Here is a 21327-nt window from a genome sequence, read left to right as displayed (position 1 = left end):
ACTTCCCTCGAGGGCATTTGTACAAAGGACAGAAAAATAGGACATGCTCAGAAGTTTCCTTGCATAGATGGCAGTTTATGCATTTGTCAGATAAAGGACTATTGGTCGACCAGCAAGCCGTAAAGCTGTTGACTGCCAATGTTCCATATCTGAACTGAAGTAGTAAAGAGCGGGCACGGGCTGGTATAGGGAGATCCAGGAAGCTTTCAGGCAGAGGTTCGTGTTTGACCAGCAGAAACTCTGCTGTCAGCCGACCTAACCCAGTTGAGCAGAGAGATTCCTCATGAATTTTTTCCCAATATCGATCTTTGATCAGGCGTCTAGCGTTACCAGGAATCATCTCGGGATTCTCCCAATAATGGGATAAATTCAGTTTGACCCAAGCCGCTTTCATCTCCCTTAGCCAACTTACTTTTTCCCATCCGTAGCAAGGTGGCAATAGTTCTTTAACTGCTGACCTGAAGGGTTTGAGTTCTTCAGTTTTCCATAGTCTGACCCAGTACAGAAGTGGTCTTAAGCATGCTGTATCTTTAATGCTATTTAGACCCAGGTCCAGTCTTAGGGGGAGCATCGGCGAGCCCTTCCCTAGTCTGGATATGTGTCTAAGGAAAATTATTTTCTTTGATTTGAAGAGTGTCCAGTTGTCTGTGAGATCCCCAAAGTTCCGCTCCATATAGGGCCGCGGCACGGATTTGGGCTTTGTAAATTTCTGAGATAAGTGTCAGAGGGGGGCTTATTGCAGTGCAAGCCTTACATCCTATCGCTCCACATCTTTGGCTGATGGTTAATGCCCCTTTCCTTATAGCTGCATCCCAACTGCCCTTATCAGATAGTCTGATGCCCAGGTAATCGTATTCCATTACCCTCTCAAGGTGAATTGAGTCAATCTTTATATTTGCTCTAAGCTTCTTGTTCAGGGCACTGTATATCATGAGTTTAGTTTTCTTAACATTTATATCTAACCCGTAATCTCTGCAGAATACCCCGAACTGGTTAACCAGTGTGATATCACAATGGGGGAGATGGTTAGCACAAAGCTGTTAACATTCTTTCCTTACGAACTTCTAGGATTTGAGTGAGAAAAGTACAATTGTGCTGTTTTTGGGTCAAGTTGAAGTTGCTGGGCAATCACTCACCCAACTTGAGCATGGGCATAGCCTGAATATATCCTGAATCGTGGAGATTTTAAAGTAGACTTGTGTATCAGTGGCACACTAGTGTAGCAATACTCCTGTCTCTTTGCACACAGATCTCATGGGGTTGATGTGCAAGTTGAAGAGCGTGGGTGCTAAAATTAAACCATAAAAACAATAAATGGGGAGGGTAAGGTGTGGAAGCTGAAGTTTATCAATCCCAATTGGCGGAGTCTTTGGATGTGAGTAGGGGTGCTGGACACCCGTAGATCTTGTGTGGCTCGTCAGGCTCTACTTCGGCAGAGCCTTAGTTGACTCCAAAGTCTTCTCTCGGTCCTGAACAGAACCTAAGGGCAAAGGAGGCCCTAGAGAAGGTAGTCTGTTATGTCCATGTTTATCGCTCAATGCCTTACTCCTGCGGGAGCTATGTTGTATCTCGGTTTGTGACTTTTTATGCCCTTGCTTGACTGCATGGCTCTTGAAGACAGGTAGAGTGCTAACAACCCCAGGTGTCATCTTGATTCGAGGACCAGTGGTCTTCGCATTAGCTCAACTTTTTCCTTGTGCTCTGGTTCACTCACTGGGAATGTCTCTTGACTGGGCTATCAGGATCCCACATGGACCTGCGGCATCGTCTTCTTCGATACCAAACGGATATTCTTCACTGAAATATCCAGAGTTTCAGAGGATGCCTTTGGGTGCATCTTATGGTGTGTCCAGTGCCTCTCTCTAGGGTACCTGGTCTTCTTCAAGTGAAAGGTGAGGCAGGAATCGCAGGAGTTGTCATTGTGGTCAGAGGAGAGACACAAATTGCAGATGTCTTGGTTATTTATCCACAGATACTTTGAGTTGAACGGGGGGAGAGAGGTAATGCTGCAGGGAAGGGGGTGCATTCCATCAGCCCTTTCCAGTCTGCAATCTCTGGTATTGAAGGAAGAGGGAGGAAATGCGGTCTCCCAAGGCTGCTAGACTTTCAAATAGATCCTAATCTATTTGAAGGACTAGCAGTTCAACACTATGCTACCGATTGCGATGCAGTGTTCCAGAGCTGCCACTGGTGACTATCGTCAACCATATAGAAAGCAGCTGTTAGAGCTAAAAATACCAGGAGACAGGAGTAACCTCCATCCACTGTCCTGTAGAAGTTATCCAGAAGCTTCAGGATAGCCGTCTCAACACTACATCCTGTACAGAAACCTGACAGCAAGATAAGAGAGCTTCAGAATTTATGAATCTGTTAGTTGCATGGTGTAGGAGGCTGGCCTGGCTTGTAGTGGGTACCAGAGGTACTTACACCTTGTGCCAGGTCCAGTTATCCCTTATTAGTGTAGAAGAGGTGTTTCTAGCAGCTTAGGCTGATAGAAGGCAGCTATGGCAAAGCAGCTTAGGCTGAATTAGGAGACATGTAAAGCTCCCACTATACCACTGGTGTCTTATGCACAATATCATAAGAAAACACAATACACAGAGTTACTAAAAATAAAGGTACTTTATTTTTATGACACTATGCCAAAAGTATCTCAGTGAGTACCCTCAGTATGAGGTTAACTTATATATGCAAGATATATGTACACAAACCAAAATTAGGTAAGTAATAGTAAGAAAAGTAATGCAAACAGTGTAGAATTACAATAGATTGCAATAGGAGCACATAGGTACAGGGGCAACACAAACCATATACTCCAAAAGTGGAATGCGAACCACGAATGGACCCAAAACCTATGTGAGCTTGTAGAGGGTCGCTGGGACTGTAAGAAAACAGTGAGGGTTAGAAAAATAGCCCACCACAAGACCCTGAAAAGTAGGAGTAAAGTACACCTACTACCCCCAGAGAGCACAGAAGTCGTGATAGGGGGATTCTGCAGGAAGAACAAACACCAGCAATGCAACAACAGTGGAGTTCCGGACCTGAGTACCTGTAAGACAAGGGGACCAAGTCCAATAGTCGCGACAGTGTCGAGAGTGGGCAGGAGCCCAGGAAATGCCAGCTGAGGGTGCAAGGAAGCTGCCACCTGTTGGAAGAAGCTTGGAGTTCTGCAAGAAAGAAGAGGACTAGGAACTTTCCCTTTGGAGGATGGATGTCCCACGTCGCGATAAAGCTTGCAGAGGTGTTCCCACGCAGAAAGACCGCACACAAGCCTTGCTAGCTGCAAGGGTCGCGGTAGAGGTTGTTGGGTGCTGCTGTGGCCCAGGAGGGACCAGGATGTCGCCACTTGGAGGAGGAGACAGAGGGTCGCCCAGCAACTCAGGGAGCCCTCACAGAAGCAGGCAGCACCCGCAAAAGTACCTGAATAGGCACTTGGAAGGAAAGTGAGCCGGAGTCCACGCGAAGTCACAAAAGGGAGTCCCACGACGCCGGAGGACAACTCAGAAGGTTGTGCACTGCAGGAAGGAGTGCCGGGGACCCAGGCTTGGGTGTGCATGAAGGAAATCCTGGAAGAGTGCACAGGAGCCGGAGCAGCTGCAAATCACGCGGTACCCAGCAATGCAGTCTAGCGTGGGGAGGCAAGGACTTACCTCCACCAAACTTGGACTGAAGAGTCACTGGACTGTGGGAGTCACTTGGACCGAGTTGCTGAGTTCCAGGGACCACGCTCGTCAGGATGAGAGGGGACCCAGAGGACCAGTGTTGCAGTCTTTTGGTGCCTGCGTTAGCAGGGGGAATATTCTGTCGACCCACAGGAGATTTCTTCAGAGCTTCTGGTGCAGGGTGAAGGCAGGCTACCCCCAGAGCATGCACCACCTGGAAACAGTCGAGAAAGCTGGCAGGATGAGGCGCTACAATGTTGCTAGTAGTCGTCTTGCTACTTTGTTGCGGTTTTGCAGGCGTCCTGAGCAGTCAGCGGTCGATCCTTTGGTAGAAGGTGAAGAGGGAGATGCAGAGGAACTCTGGTGAGCTCTTGCATTCGTTATCTTAAGAATTCCCCAAAGCAGAGACCCTAAATAGCCAGAAAAGGAGGTTTGGCTACCAAGGAAGGAGGATTGGCTACCAAGAGAGGTAAGAGTCTATCAGAAGGAGCCTCTGACGTCACCTGCTGGCACTGGCCACTCAGAGAAGTCCAGTGTGCCCCCAACACCTCTGTTTCCAAGATGGCAGAGGTCTGGGACACACTGGAGGAGCTCTGGGCACCTCCCTAGGGAGGTGCTGGTCAGGGGAGGGGTCACTCCCCTTTCCTTTGTCCAGTTTCACGCCAGAGCAGGGCTGGGGGATCCCTGAACCGGTGTAGACTGGCTAATGCAGAGATGGGCACCATCTGTGCCCATCAAAGCATTTCCAGAGGCTGGGGGAGGCTACTCCTCCCCAGCCTTCACACCTATTTCCAAAGGGAGAGGGTGTAACACCCTCTCTCAGAGGACATCCTTTGTTCTGCCTTCCTGGGCCAGGGCTGCCTGGACCCCAGGAGGGCAGAAACCTGTCTGAGGGGTTGGCAGCAGCTGCAGTGGAGACCCCGAAAAAGGCAGTTTGGCAGTACCCGGGTACTGTGCTAGAGACCCGGGGGATCATGGAATTGCCAATTCCATGATCTTAGACATGTACAATGGCCATGTTCGGAGTTACCATTGTGACGCTACACATAGGTAGTGACCTATGTGTAGTGCACGCGTGTAATGGTGTCCCCGCACTCACAAAGTCTGGGGAATTTGCCCTGAATGATGTAAGGGCACCTCGGCTAGTGCCAGGGTGCCCACACACTAAGTAACTTTGCACCCAACCTTCACCAGGTGAAGGTTAGACATATAGGTGACTTATAAGTTACTTAAGTGCAGTGGTAAATGGCTGTGAAATAACGTGGACGTTATTTCACTCAGGCTGCACTGGCAGGCCTGTGTAAGAATTATCAGATCTCCCTATGGGTGGCAAAAGAAATGCTGCAGCCCATAGGGATCTCCTGGAACCCCAATACCCTGGGTACCTCAGTACCATATACTAGGGAATTATATGGGTGTACTAGTATGCCAATGTGAATTGGTAAATTTAGTCACTAGCCTGTTAGTGACAAATTTGGAAAGCAGAGAGAGCATAACCACCAAGGTTCTGGTTAGCAGAGCCTCAGTGAGACAATTAGGCATCACACAGGGAACACATACAGGGCACATACTTATGAGCACTGGGACCCTGCATGGCAGGGTCCCAGTGACACAGACTACAACAACATATATACAGTGAAATATAGGGGTAACATGCCAGGCAAGATGGTACTTTCCTACACATGGTCACACATTCCTCAATAGCACTGACTAACCCTGGGAGGCTGGTTACGGCACTATAGTTTGAAGGAAGGCTTAGACCAATGTTTAGTTTCTTTTTAAGAAAAATTTAATTTGATTACATTTTAGAGAAAATTTGAAGATTTCCTGTGAAAGAAATGCACTGATTAGACTCATTTCCCAGCAAATATGGTAAATTGTCTTTGATGTTCACTGGTAATAAGTCTAGCTGGTAATAGGTAGGTCTGAGAATTTGAAAGATCTGGGTAAACTCTTTCACGCAAAACGGTTCGGAGCAGTTCCACTGCATGGGTGCTATAGGAGTGAGTTGCTTATCAAGGGCTGAAGATGCCAATCTGGAGTCTCAGATTCTGCAGATCTTGTTGCCGAAATAAGACAAACTAATTTAATTTATCCTTAGAAAAGTATGGCACTGAGCTAGATAATAAATGGTAATGAAGTGTGTGAACTGATATAAAGCCCTTGCCTGATTGGTGGACTTCTTTGATTTATTATTTTCGAGTCTGTATACATTTTCCATAAATATTTTAGCTTTGTAAGTAGAAGTGGATACTTGGGGGCTTACCAAATATTAAATGTATTAGAAATGTATGTCCTTCTGGCATCCAAATTTTAAGGGAACTACTGTTGGCTAGGTATTCTTAAAAGTTGTTTTAATTTGAATTGCAGTAGTGCTGCAACTGTTGAAGCTATAACCTTATTCTAAATGGTGAACATGCCATTGATGTTATTTGGGATTGTACAAGGTGACAAATTAGGTATGCCAAATAGCTACTTAGGTAGGTGTTTGCAGATTTTGTGAGGGGGAGTTTTCAGCCTTTTAAGTCTGAAGGAGGCAGAGTTGGAGCAGTGCTGGTAAACGATGAGGCCAATCCAATTCCAAAGGTGGTCAGCAAATGATTAACAATAGTGTGGCAATGATAAGATTTAGTATGTGTCCCTCTATGAGAGTTTAGCATAAGGAATGCTGGTGAAGCTCAAGTAAGAGTGTTCAGGGAACTGAAAAAGTCTGTGGCGAGTTAAGTTTATTCTGGGATAGCATGAGGGTGGAGGACAGGTATTCGGCGAATTGAGATTAAAATTCGGTCTGTTAGACCTGGCCCTTTTTTGCAGGGTTATCCCCAAACGCTTTGCCTTTTTCCTCCTATTTTTTCTGACCTGTTTTTGATGGCTTTAGGACTCTGCCACTGCTAACCAGTGCTAACATGCACATATTCTCTGTCTAAAATGTATTGGTGATTTGTTTCGCCATGATTGGCATATATGATTTATTAGTAAGTGCCTAGAAAAGTGCAGTGTGCGCGCCCATGGCCTGCAATTCAAGCTCTACTAGAGGGCTTGCATCACTAATTGCACCATCCACATGAGTACTCCTGTAAATATGTCATAGACCTGCCACTGCAAGGTCTGTGTGTGCAGTTTTAAACTGCCATTGTGACCAGGCAAGTCCACTCACTTACTAGGCCCAAACCTTTCCTTTTAATACATGTAGGTCACCCCTAAGGTAAGCCTAAGGCAGCCCCATGGGCAGGGTGCTGCTTGTTTAAAAGGAAAGACATGTACTGGAGTGTTTTACATGTCCTGATAGTGAAATACTGCTAAATACGGCTTTCACTATTGCAAGGCTTATCTCTCCCATAGGGTAACATGGGGGATTGCCTTGAAATATCTTTTAAGTGTAATTTCCCATTGGGAGCAAATAGAGATATGGAGTTTGCGGTCTCTGAACTCACAATTTAAAAATACATCTTTTAGTGAAGTTGGTTTTTGAACTGTAAGTTTGAAAATGCCACTTTTAGAAAGTGGGCATTTTCTTGCTGAACCAGTCTATGCCTCTGCCTGTCTGCTGAATACACACCTGGGTAAGAATGACAGTTGGACTGTTTGAGTATATACTCTAGACAGTCACACAAAGGGAGCTGAGGTGTGCCCTGCATATCCTGATGGCCCAGCACCAGGCTAATGGGTTTTCCTGAGCTAGAGTGGTGGGAGGAGATGACACTTGCACTTGAATAGGGCCGCGCTGTCCTCACACAAAGCAGTCTCCAACCCTCTGGTGTGGGACTGAGGCCAGGGCAAGGAAAGGCAGGGTCCTTGTGAGTTTGTTCTGGTGCAACAAGAAGAAACTAGTGCACTGACTTCCAGAATGACTTCAGAAACGGCGCCACTCTATGATTCCGCGCCACTGCCTGTACTGCAGCCGTGGTCCCTGCTGAGTGCAACGACTGCGACCTAAAGCGCAGGCTCAATGCAACCACAGCACCTCCAAATTCCCGCCAGAGCTTGAGTCCAGAGTAAGGTGTCACTGACGTTCGTGGCCCTGCAGTGTGACTGCGACACCACAAAGTCGACATCTCATGTCTTGAACTGCTGGATTCATCGACCCCACATTGTCGTAAGGAACGGACGCCTGGCCACCAACTCCTCATCCCCTCCCCTATAGCTAGAAAGAACAGACGTCTCACCTCTCTGGTGGAGCAAGGAATTGATGCTGCACCTGCTCCAGCAACGCCTCACCTTCCCCACTGCAGCGTCTTTGTTTCCTTATTGTTTTCAAAGGTACTATACCTGAGGTCCGTGTGACTCCGTGACTGGCCAGCACTACCTCGCAAGTGGCGTCGTACTGTTGGAGACGACTCCGTCAAGACCTCGTGATAGCCCCAGTTGGAGCTACTGTGATTCTAAGCACTTTACTAAGATTTAATATTTGAAAATTCATATATTTGCTTGTGTATGTTGGATTTTTGTTGTTTTGGTCTTGTTTTAATCAAATATTGACTATTTTTCTAAACTAGTGTGGAGTACTTTTGCCATGTTTTCGCTGTGTGTGTGTACAAATACTTTTCACACTGTCTCTGAGATAAGCCTGACTGATTGTGCCAGGCTACCAAGGGGGTAAGCAGTGGTTATCTTAGCTGTTTGTCTCCCTTATCCGAACTAGAGTGAGGGTCCCTACTTTGACAGGGTGCAAACCACTGCCAACTGGATACCCCAAGTCTAATGGGGCCTTTAGGTTGACTGGGGGTAGATGATATGTATATAGTGAGTTTGTGATGGAGAAGCAGATATGGCTTTGTTGAGGGATTTGGATAAGGAAAAGGCATGGGAGCAACTGACTGACTGAAGAGGATAGTGACACCACCCACATTGTTTGATGTTGTCTATCCTTTGGGGTAGTGGCATATCCACGTGGTACCAGACAGCCTATTAGGGACTGAGAGTGATCACTGAGCTAAGCTGCAGTAAGACACACATACTTACTCTTAGAGTGTTTCTCTCATCTTCCGTTAGCTGTTTCTGAGAAATGGTGATGCTGGAGTCAGGCTGGAAGCCCCAGACAAGGGAGCCCCTCTTCTTGAAGTTGATGCTGTCATCTACAAGAAATGAGCAAAGTCAAAAGCAGTTAGGTGTTCAACCTTTTTGTATGCAAGAATGTTGGAGGTAGCAAATGAATGTAACAGAACAGCATAATCGCCCCTATCTTATTTTTCTTAAATGCACAAGCAGGGGCATGTGAAGTCAGAATATTTCAGAGAACGGATGTTATGAGTGCCAATAAGTGAGGGAGAGGGTGTAGAACAAAAGGGTGCCACATCAGAAATATGATTGCTTAATCTACACAAGCATGTCATTCGTTAAGGCCTAAAGCTGGAAGCAAAACATCAAAGCAGACACAAAAGTAACTATGTTTTCAGTTTAAAATAACTTCACAGTAGTATAAGCATCTGGACTAGTGACCTTGGTAATCTAACTTCACTGCAGCTACCATGTCACCCGCCTCTGAATTAAGAGATCCGATAGTGGGCACAGTTTTCAACAATCAAAGTCTAGCCTTTCAAATTTGAAATTAAAAAAACACACAGCTTATTGTGAGAAGGTGCCTGGTGTCCCAGGCGCCTCAGGACCGCTCTCCTGTGCTTGCTGCTTGCTTGATTTTGTTTTCTTTTTTATTTGTATTTTATTTTGCACTTTTGGCATTGGGTGCTGCCAAATGCCACAGGGCCTTACCAACATTTTTACTCCGCCTCCCGAGTTCCACCAGGACCTACTTAATGGCAGCCGCAGCACCAGAAAACCTGGCCCCCCCACCTCCCACAGTTACTCCTCCACAGAACTCCATTGCCTGAATCCCGGACGAAGAGATGACCACTGCTTCCAGGCCGCAACCAACACCTTGGTAGGGCCTTTCTAATGCTCACACTGCCCCTTCTCATCTCATCCACAACACAGCCACCAGCAAGCCCCCAGCTCCACTCCTGACCATGACCCCCCACCCAACCTACATCCAACAGCAACCACTGGCACACATACTACTCAGAACCCACTCCCGCCACAAACATGCCACAGAAGTTTGGGACCTCATCCACATACAGACACACCTAACCTCACGAAACACAGCTCAACCCGTCATCTGCCCCAGACATTGAAAACACCATCCCAGAAGGTTACAAGATTGTTTACCAAGACAGAACTGCAAAACCCAAAGGAAGTGTCACAATAATCCACAAAGACAACAAAGTGCACAGCCACCAACAACCAGGATATCACTTCATTGAGCACCTCCACTTCAAGATCCAAATGGGCAGCAATTAAACCACCAAGAGAATCCTCACCTACCGACCACCAGGCCAACAACAGAATTCCAGCAACCTCATCACGGACCTCATCACCCCCATTTCCCTCAACTCAAAAAGCATTCTCTTCCTCAGCCAACTCAACTTGCATCGGGATGCCTCCACCGACCACGAAACTACCGGCCTTCTGGACAGCCTCCTAAACATCGGCCTCACGCAGCTTGTGACTAGCCCCACGCACACAGCAAGCCACACATTGGGCCCCATCTTCTCCACTTGCAACACAGCAAAAGTCAACCACACCCTCCGCTCACTTGGCCAGACCACTGCATCATCCATTTCAAAACCTTCACCTCTACGAGCATTGAGACAGTGTCCTGTCTCTCTTGAACCGCAACTGAAAATAAAAAAATCATCCAACAGGCAAGGATCAACACCTTCAGCCTACATTATCCCACTCCGACGAAGCTGACAGAAATGCCCGGTGCCTCAACAATTGACCCTACAACCTTCACCAAAAGCTTGCTCCCCTTCAGGCCAACAAACTCAGGAAAACCCAAAAACAGGAAATTGTTACAAACGCACCCTTAGGAACTCCAAGAAACACTGTAGACAGCTGGAAAGGAAGTGGCGATCCACTCAAAAACCCTCGGACAGGAGCACCTACAAGGACGCTCTCAGATCGTTCAACCACAGCTGAAAGAGGCCAAAAAGAGGGCCTTGTCCCACAGGATCAAAGCCAGCAACAACAACCCTACAGAGCTCTTCACAATTGTCAAAGAACTCACCCACCCCAAAGCCACATACAACTCCATCATCCCATTGCAGGACCTCTGCTATCAACTCTCAGACTTCTTCCATGACAAAATATATACAAGAACTTCAACCCTCCATCTCCTCCCATGAATTCACCGCATGCAACTCAGGCCCTCCACTTGGTGCATCAAATCCCTCCAATTGGACCCCCAAAGAAACCACAACAATCATGGCATCCACCTACAGTGACCACCAAAGAAACCACAACAATCATGGCATACACCCACAGTGGTGCCCACACAGATCCATGCCTGCACGGTCTCTTAAACCTCAGCAGTATCACACTAAGCCCTGTATTACAGTTCATCATCAACACATCCATCGCCACAGCCACATTCCCGGACACCTGGAAACACTCAGAGGTCACCCCTCTCCTCAAGAAACCATTCACAGACCCAGGAGTCCTCAGCAACTATCAACCTCTATCTCTGCTTCCCTTGAAACAAATCTTGGAAAAAGCCATCAACAACCAGCTTTCCCGGTACATCGAACAGCATGAACTCCCTGACAACTCACAATCGGGATTACACTGCAACCATAGCACAGAGACAGCCCTCATTGCTGCAACAGCATGACATGCACACCACCATGGATTGGGGACCCTGCGCAGCCCTAATTCTGGTCAACCTCTCCGTCGCTTTGACACAGTCTCCCAACACTAATTCATCACCCTACTGCACGAAGCATGAATCCAAGGACAAGCCCTCCAATGGATGCACTCCTTCCTGTCCAGAAGAACGCAATGCATCAGGCTCCCACCTTTCGCCTCCAAACTAAAAGACACCACCTGCAGAGTCCCACAACGGTCATCCTACAGCCGTGCTCTCTTCAACATTTACCTTGCGCCCCTTGCAAAGATCACCCGCTCCCACAGACCCAGCATCATCCTGTACACCAATGACATGCAACTCATTCTGTCCCTCTTAGAAGACTCCGTCAACACCAAAAACAACTTCAAATGATGCATGAGGAAAGTCGCCACCTGGATGCACACCAACTGTCTGAAACTCAACAACGAGGAAACGGAATTCTTGATTTTCAGACCCAACAACATCCCCTGGGACACCACCTGGTGGCCCACTGAACTGGGTCCCACCCCGACCCTCATCAACCTTGCTCGAAACCTGGGCATCATCCTCGACACTGAACTCTCAATGAGAACTCAAATCAATCTGCCTGCTTCAACATCCTCCGAATGCTCCGAAAAATCTTTAAAAGGCTTCCCCTGGACACCAGAAAGATAGTCACCCAAGCATGTTAGACTACGGCCATGTCCTCTACCACAAACACCCACCCACCTCAGGCACAAGCTCCAAACGATCCAAAATGCCTCCTCCAGACTTGTTCTCAACCTACACTGCTACAGCCACATCACGTGCCTCACCTGAGGAAACTCCACTGGGTCTTCAACCAGAAATGCTGACAGTGCAAGATGCCCTTGTCTACAAAACGCTACATCAGAATGGGCCCGCCTACCCTAACCGTCATCTGCAACTTCCACCAGCCAACCCGCAGCCTCCAATCGGCCACGCTGTCACTCGCACACATTCCCCACATTCGCACAAGTAGGGCAGGAGGCAGCTCATTCACCTATCTAGCAGCAAAGACCTGGACAACCATCCTCACCCGACCTCCGTTAGAACAGTCAAATTGCTCACAACATTCCCCAAGAAACTGGTGACCTGGCTCTTCATCTAATGTTCTTGACCTTCTGAACCTATTCAGCGGCTAGTGGTCTTCACGGGTGATTAGTCCGCGCTCTACAAATCCTTTTATATTACAACACAGAGATTAAGAGAAATATTTAAATGATTATGTATTTTCACAGAACACTTCAAATTCCTTCAGCATTTATGAAGCCTTTCTGCATTCTTGGAATGGCAGCAAGGCCAAAACAAGTAACAAGTTTTTACCCTCTTGAATGAGCTTTGACTTTTCACGGAGACTCAACCTTTCATGCACTTTTAGTACTTTACCAAAACATTTTAAGTTAGCATATAACTCTCAGTTAAGTTCAAAGTAATATTTGTGCTGATTATACTAATCTGATCTTTGTCCATGCCACCAAAAGAGGGTTGCTACTTAACTTGGAGAAGCACATAATAACCAGTTTGTGCATCCAGAGATGAGCACACAGGCACTTAGAAGAAGCCACTACAAAGGCATCCTAATCCACTAAGAAAAGATCATTACAAACACAAAGAAAGCATCCACTTTAATATTATTGTGTACTTCAGCCAAACCAGCTCTATTCAGTGCAAGGCAGTGAAGAAGAAGAAAAGGCAATGAAACAGAGACAAACTCACCAAGTTCGAAAGAATGTTCCAACTGCACATTGGAGCCACAACCGTCAGCATCTCTGCCCTCTCCAGCCTATATTAGAAAAAGCATATATCAGAAGGGAAGCATGGAGACTAACAAGCCTAGAATCTTCACGGTTCCAAAAAAATATTGGTTTAGTTGAGACATTTTGGATAATTCATTTGCTCAGTTAACTATCATAGGAAAGCAAGAAGTGTCTGTGTCTCCAATGTCTAGTTACACTTACCTCAATGAATTCAAGGGGTCTGAATACATTGTCCCAATACTGGAACTAGCCTACGGATCAGGAGCCAAGGGAGAGTTCTGTCACAAGCTTTCAGGTTTTACAACCTGTGCCCTCCACTGCCCTATACATGTGAACACTGCACAACGTATTATGTACAATGAGCCCTAACTGAATTTTGCAGTATGTAAAGTACTACCAAGGTGGTAGAGGTCTCTGCACACATACATATGTGTTCTACTGGATGTGGAAGGAACAAGGGAAAGTGGCTAGAAAATGAGGAATATTCACTACTAATTGAGAACCTTTAAGGAAATTAAAAGGGGTGTAGAAAGGGATATGCAAACAGAAATACACACCCACAAAAGAGTAAGACCATTACTATTCACAAACTACATATAATAGGCTATAACAGCCCTCAAGGTATCAAAATAGCCGCAAATGTACTCCAGCACAGTATTGGAGTAAGTGAAGCATCACCCATGCCCAGTCACAGATGTTGTATCACACTCCCACAGAAGAGAATGGAGGCAGGGAGATCAAATAACACTTTGTTGTTTTCAGTCAATTTCTATGTTTATTTCTTCGTGTAAAGCACTATTTTATGCCATATGTAAATTCAACCCCATCACTGAGCACGGATGAAGGCCCTGCGGCCAACCCTCCGCAGGCAGCCAACCCCACGCTGTGCACAGCCTGCTGCCAGGCCCCGTGGCCAACCCCATAAAGGCAAACCCACAGTGCGCAGGGCCCTTGGCCGTACGTGGCGGGGAGGCCTGTGGCTAAGCCAATCACAGTGCAGGCAGCCAGCCCCATGCCATAGACATCCTTTGGCACAGGGCTGGACTTTGGGCCCTGGGATCCCAAGGCCAAAACATATATATTAAGGGGGGTGGGATCCAACCCCTTCTCCCGAAACCTTAATAGGCCCCAGAGACCCCATCCCCTGGGGTGAAATAAAATTAAACAGGGAAGGGGGCCCAAAACGCCCACTTCCCGAGCCTTATCAGGGCCTAGGGGACCCCCTCCCCTGAGCCTTAATAGGCCCCGGAGACCCCATCCACAGGGCTGAGTAATTAATAATTATTAGGCCCCATCACCCAGGCTGTAATATTAATAAAGGGGGGGGACCAATCGGCCTCCTACCCTGAGTCTTTAGAGGCCCTGGGGACCCGATCCCTTGGGGCTGTATCTTTTTTTAAAGGGATTGGGCCATATCTTTTGTAAAAATGAGAGGACAGCTGCATGGCCCCCTTCCCCAAGCCTATTTTAGCCCTGGGGACCCTATCCCCTGGGTCCCAAATCAGTTATAGGTTAGCAGTTACAGGTGGGTACCTCAGTGCCCACCCAGGGCACCCACCAAGCACAATATTGGGGATCGAGGGAGGAGCCACAGGGCCCCAGCAGCCCCGGTTGCCTCCCTGCATGGTGCAGGAGCTGGCACTGACCTACAGGCAGGAGCAATATGTTGTTCTGTTTTCCGACCTGTATCAGTGAGGGCAGGGAAACTGATCACACGTCTGCCTGCTGGAGCATTTTTAAAGCTCATGCAGGCTGGGAGCGGACAGTGTTTGCTCCAGTTTGGGGGAAAAATTTAAACAATGGTTGCGCCAGACAGGATAAAAAAAACACTTTTTTCTACTACGCACTGGTGAGGGCATGGAAACTATTGTGTTCTGGTAGTGGGCTCCCTGAGACACAGCAACTGAGCCAGTCCCAGGGAATGGGGGTCCCTAAGGTCATTATAGGCTCAGAGACTAGGGCAGTGAGAGCCCCCCCCCCCGTTGTTTAAAAGGACGGCCCTAGGGGTTGGGGTGCCCAGATCCAAGGCCTTTTTTTATGGCTCTCGGGAGGGAGGCTGCATAGCCCCTCCCTTTTTTAAATACACTGGGCTGCTCTTTTGCAATGTGGCCCTGCAAGTAGCACAGCAGGACCTTGTTCGGAAATGGGGGAAGTCTCAAAGCATCCACACTGTAGAGGGGGAAATTAATCTAGATAGGTACATAAGAGCAGAGGAGTTGGTGTACAAAGCCTAAGGCTGCCCTCGAAAATATGGCATCCTTGGAAGACTGCATGATGGGCGATAACGAAGGTGGACAACGCGGGGGGGGGGGGGGGGGCGAGGGAGGGATGCTTTGGGGGTCCATCTGTAATGCTGGGGAAGACAAAGAGGGACGGGAAGCTGAGTTCCTAGAGAGGTTGAGGTGATGGACCTGGCGGTAGTTACACATGTGCATGTTGAACTAAGATTTGGGGGATATGTTCTTGGCGAGTTATCAAATGGCTGAATGATGGCAGCAGACTGCCTGGTCCAGGTTGGGGCGGAGGTGGATGGGCTCTGGTTTGTTAGGGCTTTGGACTTGTTTCAAGCTGCTTACCAGGAGTACCATGGTTTCATGAGGTATTAGCGAAGTATGAGCAAATGTCAATTGAAGTAGTCAATAAAAATATTTATACATACAAAATTATGTTCTCATTTCCATAGAGGTTAATTGTACCCCATTATCGGTTCTCAAAGTATTGGAGAAGAGGTGGGTAAAAGAAGGGGGGAAACAAAAGGAGCAGAAGTAGGAAAATATCCTGGCTATAACACAGAGTGAGCAAACACACCAAGCTGCCCGCAGAATGGAGGTCAGGGTAAAGAAACCAGAATACAACGCAGGAGGGAACCCATACCCTGGGGTGGGCTCAGGCTCCGAGCGGGTGTCGCTCTTGGATTTTGACATTTAATGTCACGCCCGCGCAATTCACAGTGGAACATGTGCCGAAGAGTAGTGGAACCAGGGGGGCTCTTGGGCAATATCCCAGTGATATGGAAATGAAGCTGTTATAGAGCATGTCCTCATAGTCAAGACTTCGTTCTGCGTTCCAGGGTGCGACCTCAGGGCACAAAGGTGACAGCGGGCGGGGTGGATGTGCGCAGGGGGACACAACCCCCGTGGAGCCGGAGGGAGGCAGCGGCTGACACAGGCTGGCCGGGTTCTGAACAAGCAGTTGTTAAACGTGACTCACCCTGAGTATCCGGCAGGTGCCCCCTAAAATTCCCCGGGTGCACACGCTAAGCAAGAGCAGCACCGCCGGGGCAGTGAGCACAGGTAACCCGCAGAGCGCCGCCATCACAGCCGGAACTCAGCAAAACCCACCAGCTGTCGAAAGAGAACCGAAACTAGCCACGCCCACTATACGACGACCACAGGCTACAAAAGACAGCCTGAAACCAGTCCTGGAGGCACTGAGCAAGATCAAAGAAGGAGCTAAGGGCCATATGTACCAACACTTTTTCCCATAGACACAGAATGGGTAAAAACCTTTCGTTGTGCGAACACATTCTCCCATTGACACAGAATCGGAAAAACCCTTTGCTACATCTGGCCCTAAGAGATGGACTGATTAGTGTTGGGCGCCACCCTGAGCGCCCACAGAAGGTAATGACGGCTCTGTATTTGAACTGAACGTATGAAATACATCTCCTCTCTTTGTCCCTATATTAAAACAAGTAAAAGAAGCATTGTCAAAGCCAATAGGTCTCGCCTTAGGGACCTATTGGCGTTACCAATGTTTTTGGGAACAGCATTGCTAAACAAGCATTTCCAATGCAAAGGGTCTCGTGTTTGCTCGAGTTAGAGCTATAAGCGTTGTAAATTCTTAACTGAACGTTTCTTAAAACATAAATTGGAAATTAAAAGTAAAACACTTGACATTAGCAACCCAGTTCAAAGTGCCACGGCTGGCGTGACCGTGAAGGAGAGGCGCAAATGTAAAAAGAGGTTCGCTTGCAGTCAAACATATTGACAAATGTGAAATTATCTGTGTAACAAGGTCAATGGCCAAGGCGGTAACAAAACTGCACTAAAGAGGGACAAATGTAAAGCATTTGCCAATGATAACAAAGGATTTTTTTAAAGGCAAGCCCATGAACGAGTGATAGTCATGGGTGTGCAGTAGATATGGTTAAAAGCCCAGAGATAGATTTCAACACTTCAGAGCACTTGTGTGCTCGACCTAAAAAGAGGGGAAAAAGCAAATGAAGTAACTGGTGGTGTGACATTGAAATAATCCAAACCAGGCAGACACACCACCTCTTTATTTAAGATAAAGATCGAATGAAGCATGGACAAGTGTTTGATGAAGGTGCGTTGACCCACATCTCGCCAACATCACTGAGTAGAATGTGAATGCCAGATTGAACAATGCATTTAAGCACAACACATGAAGTCACTCCTGCACCATTCTTGGTTCAAAAGTACGTACATTATAAAATTGTCAATACAACACTACTTCTCCCCCCCAAACAATTAATCAAAACAGCAAACCTAATAACATACAAAATCATGCGAATGATTTGGAGCTCTCCTAATCCTAGTCTGTCTCCGCTCTCCTAGATCTGAAGCAGCATTCTCAAAATTTTCAACTGAAACACTATGAAGACAGGCATATCATTAGAACCACCATCACAATCAGGAGCTTCTTCAGCTGATGTCCAAAATCAGTATTATGACTTTCGAAAGACAATCCACTTTTCAACTGTGAACTGCCCACAGAATGTAAGTCATCCACCTTCATTCTACCAAATATCTGAGTGGGATTGTCTTGAATGGGAATAACAACACAATCTAGAGCATCAAGAGACCCCACTATAATACAAACAGAAAACCCCATTACCTTAATTTAGGTGCATCCACTACTGTTGGTGTGCAAATCCATCTCTCCTTTACGTGCCCAATGCACGCCAATGGCTTGGACCTGGCACTGTGTAGTCCCTGTATGGACTTTGGTGCTGCCCGACTTGATCCTTTTCTCTTTTGTAATGCTTACACATTAGAATAAAACTGTGACATTCTCCATAACAATAACAGGCAGAGACTAAAGTCTAAGGGCCAGATGTATGGAAAAAAAACCTTAGCGAATCGCAAATAGCGATTTTTAAGAAATCGCTATTTCTGAGTCGCAAAATGGAATGTAACAAATTTGCGATTCGGAAATAGCGATTTCTTAAAAATCACAAATGCTGATTGCGAGGCCCAAATACCGAATCGCAAAAATATTTGCGATTCGGTATTTGAAAATCGCAAATTGCGAAAACGGACACCTGGCACAGCCTGATGACATCACAAGCAGGAAGTGAGTCAGCCCAGGCTGTTTCCAGGTACCACACCCACATGAGCTGCAGAGAGTCACAGATCAGCCCCCGGGAGCAAGTTTGTGAGAAAGCCAGGACCTGACAGCAACATGGCCAATGCTGCTAATGAGAAGGAGAAGGGAGAGAGGAAGAGGAAGCTAAAGTTCAGTGAGCAAGAATTGGTTGTGCTCACTGAGGAGGTGGCGAGGAGCCATGACCTGCTATTTGGGAAGAGCTCACTCCAGGTCCCAGAGAGTGAGAAGTGAAAACTCTGGGCTGACATTCAGACCAAAATCTGCGCAGTGGGGGTTGCGCAGCGCTCAGTGGAAGAGATAAGAAAGAGGTGGTATGATCTGCGTTCCTGTGTGTAGGAAAGTACCATCTTGCCTGGCATGTTACCCCCATTTTCACTGTATGTATGCATGTTTTAGCCTCTGTGTGACTGGGATCCTGCTAGGCAGGACCCCAGTGCTCATAGTATGTGCCCTGTATGTGTTCCCTGTGTGGTGCCTAACTGTATCACTGAGGCTCTGCTAACCAGAACCTCAGTGTTTATGCTCTCTCTGCTTTCTAAATTTGTCACTGCAGGCTAGTGACTAAATTTACCAATTCTCATTGGCACACTGGTACACCCATATAATTCCCTTGTATATGGTACTCAGGTACCCAGGGTATTGGGGTTCCAGGAGATCCCTATGGGCTGCAGCATTTCTTTTGCCACCCATATGGAGCTCTGACAATTCTTACACAGGCCTGCCACTGCAGCCTGAGTGAAATAACGTCCATGTTATTTTACAGCCATTTTACACTGCACATAAGTAACTTATAAGTCACCTATATGTCTAACCTTCACCTGGTGAAGGTTGGGTGCCAAGTTACTTAGTGTGTGGGCACCCTGGCACGAGCCAAAGTGCACCCACATCGTTCAGGGCAAATTCCCTGGACTTTGTGAGTGCCGAGGCACCATTACACGCACGCACTATACATAGGTCACTACCTATGTATAGCGTCACAATGGTAACTCCAAACATGGCCATGTAACATGTCTAAGATCATGGAATTGTCACCCCAATACCATTCTGGTATTGGGGTGACAATTCCATGATCCCCCGGGTCTCTAGCACAGAACCCGGGTGTTGCCAAACTGCCTTTCCGGGGTTTCCACTGCAGCTGCTGCTGCTGCTTCCAACCCCTCAGACAGGATTCTGCCCTCCTGGGGTCCAGGCAGCCCTGGCCCAGGTAGGCAGAACAAAGGATTTCCTCTGAGAGAGGGTGTTACACCCTCTCCCTTTGGAAATAGGTGTGAAGGGCTGGGGAGGAGTAGCCTCCCCCAGCCTCTGGAAATGCTTTGATGGGCACAGATGGTGCCCATGTCTGCATAAGCCAGTCTACACCGGTTCAGGGATCCCCCAGCCCTGCTCTGGCGCGAAACTGGACAAAGGAAAGGGGAGTGACCACTCCCCTGACCAGTACCTCCCAGGGGAGGTGCCCAGAGCTCCTCCAGTGTGTCCCAGACCTCTGCCATCTTGAAAACAGAGGTGTTGGGGGCACACTGGACTGCTCTGAGTGGCCAGTGCCAGCAGGTGACATCAGAGACCCCCTCTGATAGGCTCTTACCTCTCTTGGTAGCCAAACCTCCTTCCTTGGTAGCCAAACCTCCTTTTCTGGATATTTAGAGTCTCTCCTCTGGGGTATTCGTCAGATAACGAATGCAAGAGCTCAACAGAGTTCTTCTGCACTTCCCTCTTTGACTTATGCCAAGGATCGACCGCTGACTGCTCCAGGACGCCTGCAAAACCGCAACAAAGTAGCAAGACGACTACCAGCAACATTGTAGCGCCTCATCCTGCCGGCTTTCTCGACTGCTTCCTGGTGGTGCATGCTCTGGGGGTCACCTGCCTTCACCCTGCACTAGAAGCCAAGAAGAAATCTCCTGTGGGTCGACGGAATCTTCCCCCTGCTAACGCAGGCACCAAAAGACTGCATCACCAGTCCTCTGGGCCCCCTTTCATCCTGACGAGCGTGGTCCCTGGAACACAGGAACTCTACCCAAGTGACTACCACAGTCCAGTGATCCTTCAGTCCAAGTTTGGTGGAGGTAAGTCCTTGCCTTCCCACGCTAGACTGCAAACCTGTATACTGAGTGATTTGCCTCTGCTCCGGCTCCTGTGCACTCTTCCAGGATTTCCTTTGTGCACAGCCTAGCCTGGGTTCCCAGCACTCCGTCCTGCAGTGCTCAACCCTCTGAGTTGGCCTCCGGCATCGTCGGACCCTCCTTTGTGACTCTGAGCCAGCTCCAGTTCACAAATCTTCTAAGTGCCTCTTCGGGGTACTTCTGTGGGTCCTGCCTGCTTCTGTGGGGGTTTTCTGAGTTGCTGAGTGCCGCCTTTGTCTTCTCCTCCAAGGGGCGACATCCTGATCCTTCCTGGTCCCCAGCAGCACCCAAAAACCTCTAACGCGACCCTTGCAGCTAGCAAGGCTTGTTTGCGGTATTTCTGCGTGGGAACACTTCTGCAAACTTCATCGCGACATGGGACATCTTCCATCCAAAGGAGAAGTTCCTAGTCCTCTGCGTTGCAGAATTCCAAGCTTCCTCCATCCGGAGGCAGCTTCCTTGCACCTTCATCCGGGGTTTTCTGGGCTCCTGCCCCCCTGGACAATATCGTGACTCTTGGACTTGGTCCCCTTGCCTTGCAGGTCCTCAGGTCCAGGAATCCATCTTCAGTGCTTTGCTGGTGTTTGTGGTTCTTGCAGAATCCCCCTATCACGACTATTGTGTACTTTTGGGGTAGTAGGTGTACTTTACTCCTACTTTTCAGGGTCTTGGGGTGGGGTATCTTGGACACCCTGACTGCTTTCTTGCACTCCCAGCGACCCTCTACAAGCTCCCATAGGTCTGGGGTCCACTCA

General features: G+C 47.9%; 1 protein-coding gene across 2 annotated transcripts in view; it reads right to left on the bottom strand.

Moving 5' to 3' along the window:
* EMC10 (ER membrane protein complex subunit 10) overlaps positions 1-16459 on the bottom strand; it is an 80083-nt gene extending 63624 nt beyond the window's left edge. For both annotated transcript variants that reach the window (XM_069200990.1, XM_069200988.1), the window contains exons 1-3: positions 16311-16459; positions 13060-13126; positions 8625-8737 (exon numbers count right to left, since the gene is read on the bottom strand). In XM_069200990.1, coding sequence (XP_069057091.1) covers positions 8625-8737; positions 13060-13126; positions 16311-16415 — 285 coding nt within the window. In that variant the 5' untranslated portion in view covers positions 16416-16459. The remainder of the gene's footprint in view (positions 1-8624; positions 8738-13059; positions 13127-16310) is intronic.
* Positions 16460-21327: the final 4868 nt, after the last annotated feature.

This window comes from Pleurodeles waltl, chromosome 7, assembly GCF_031143425.1.
Source record: "Pleurodeles waltl isolate 20211129_DDA chromosome 7, aPleWal1.hap1.20221129, whole genome shotgun sequence".
Lineage (NCBI taxonomy): Eukaryota > Metazoa > Chordata > Amphibia > Caudata > Salamandridae > Pleurodeles > Pleurodeles waltl.
Note: the sequence above shows the minus strand (reverse complement) of the source record. Positions and strands in the feature narration are given on the sequence as shown.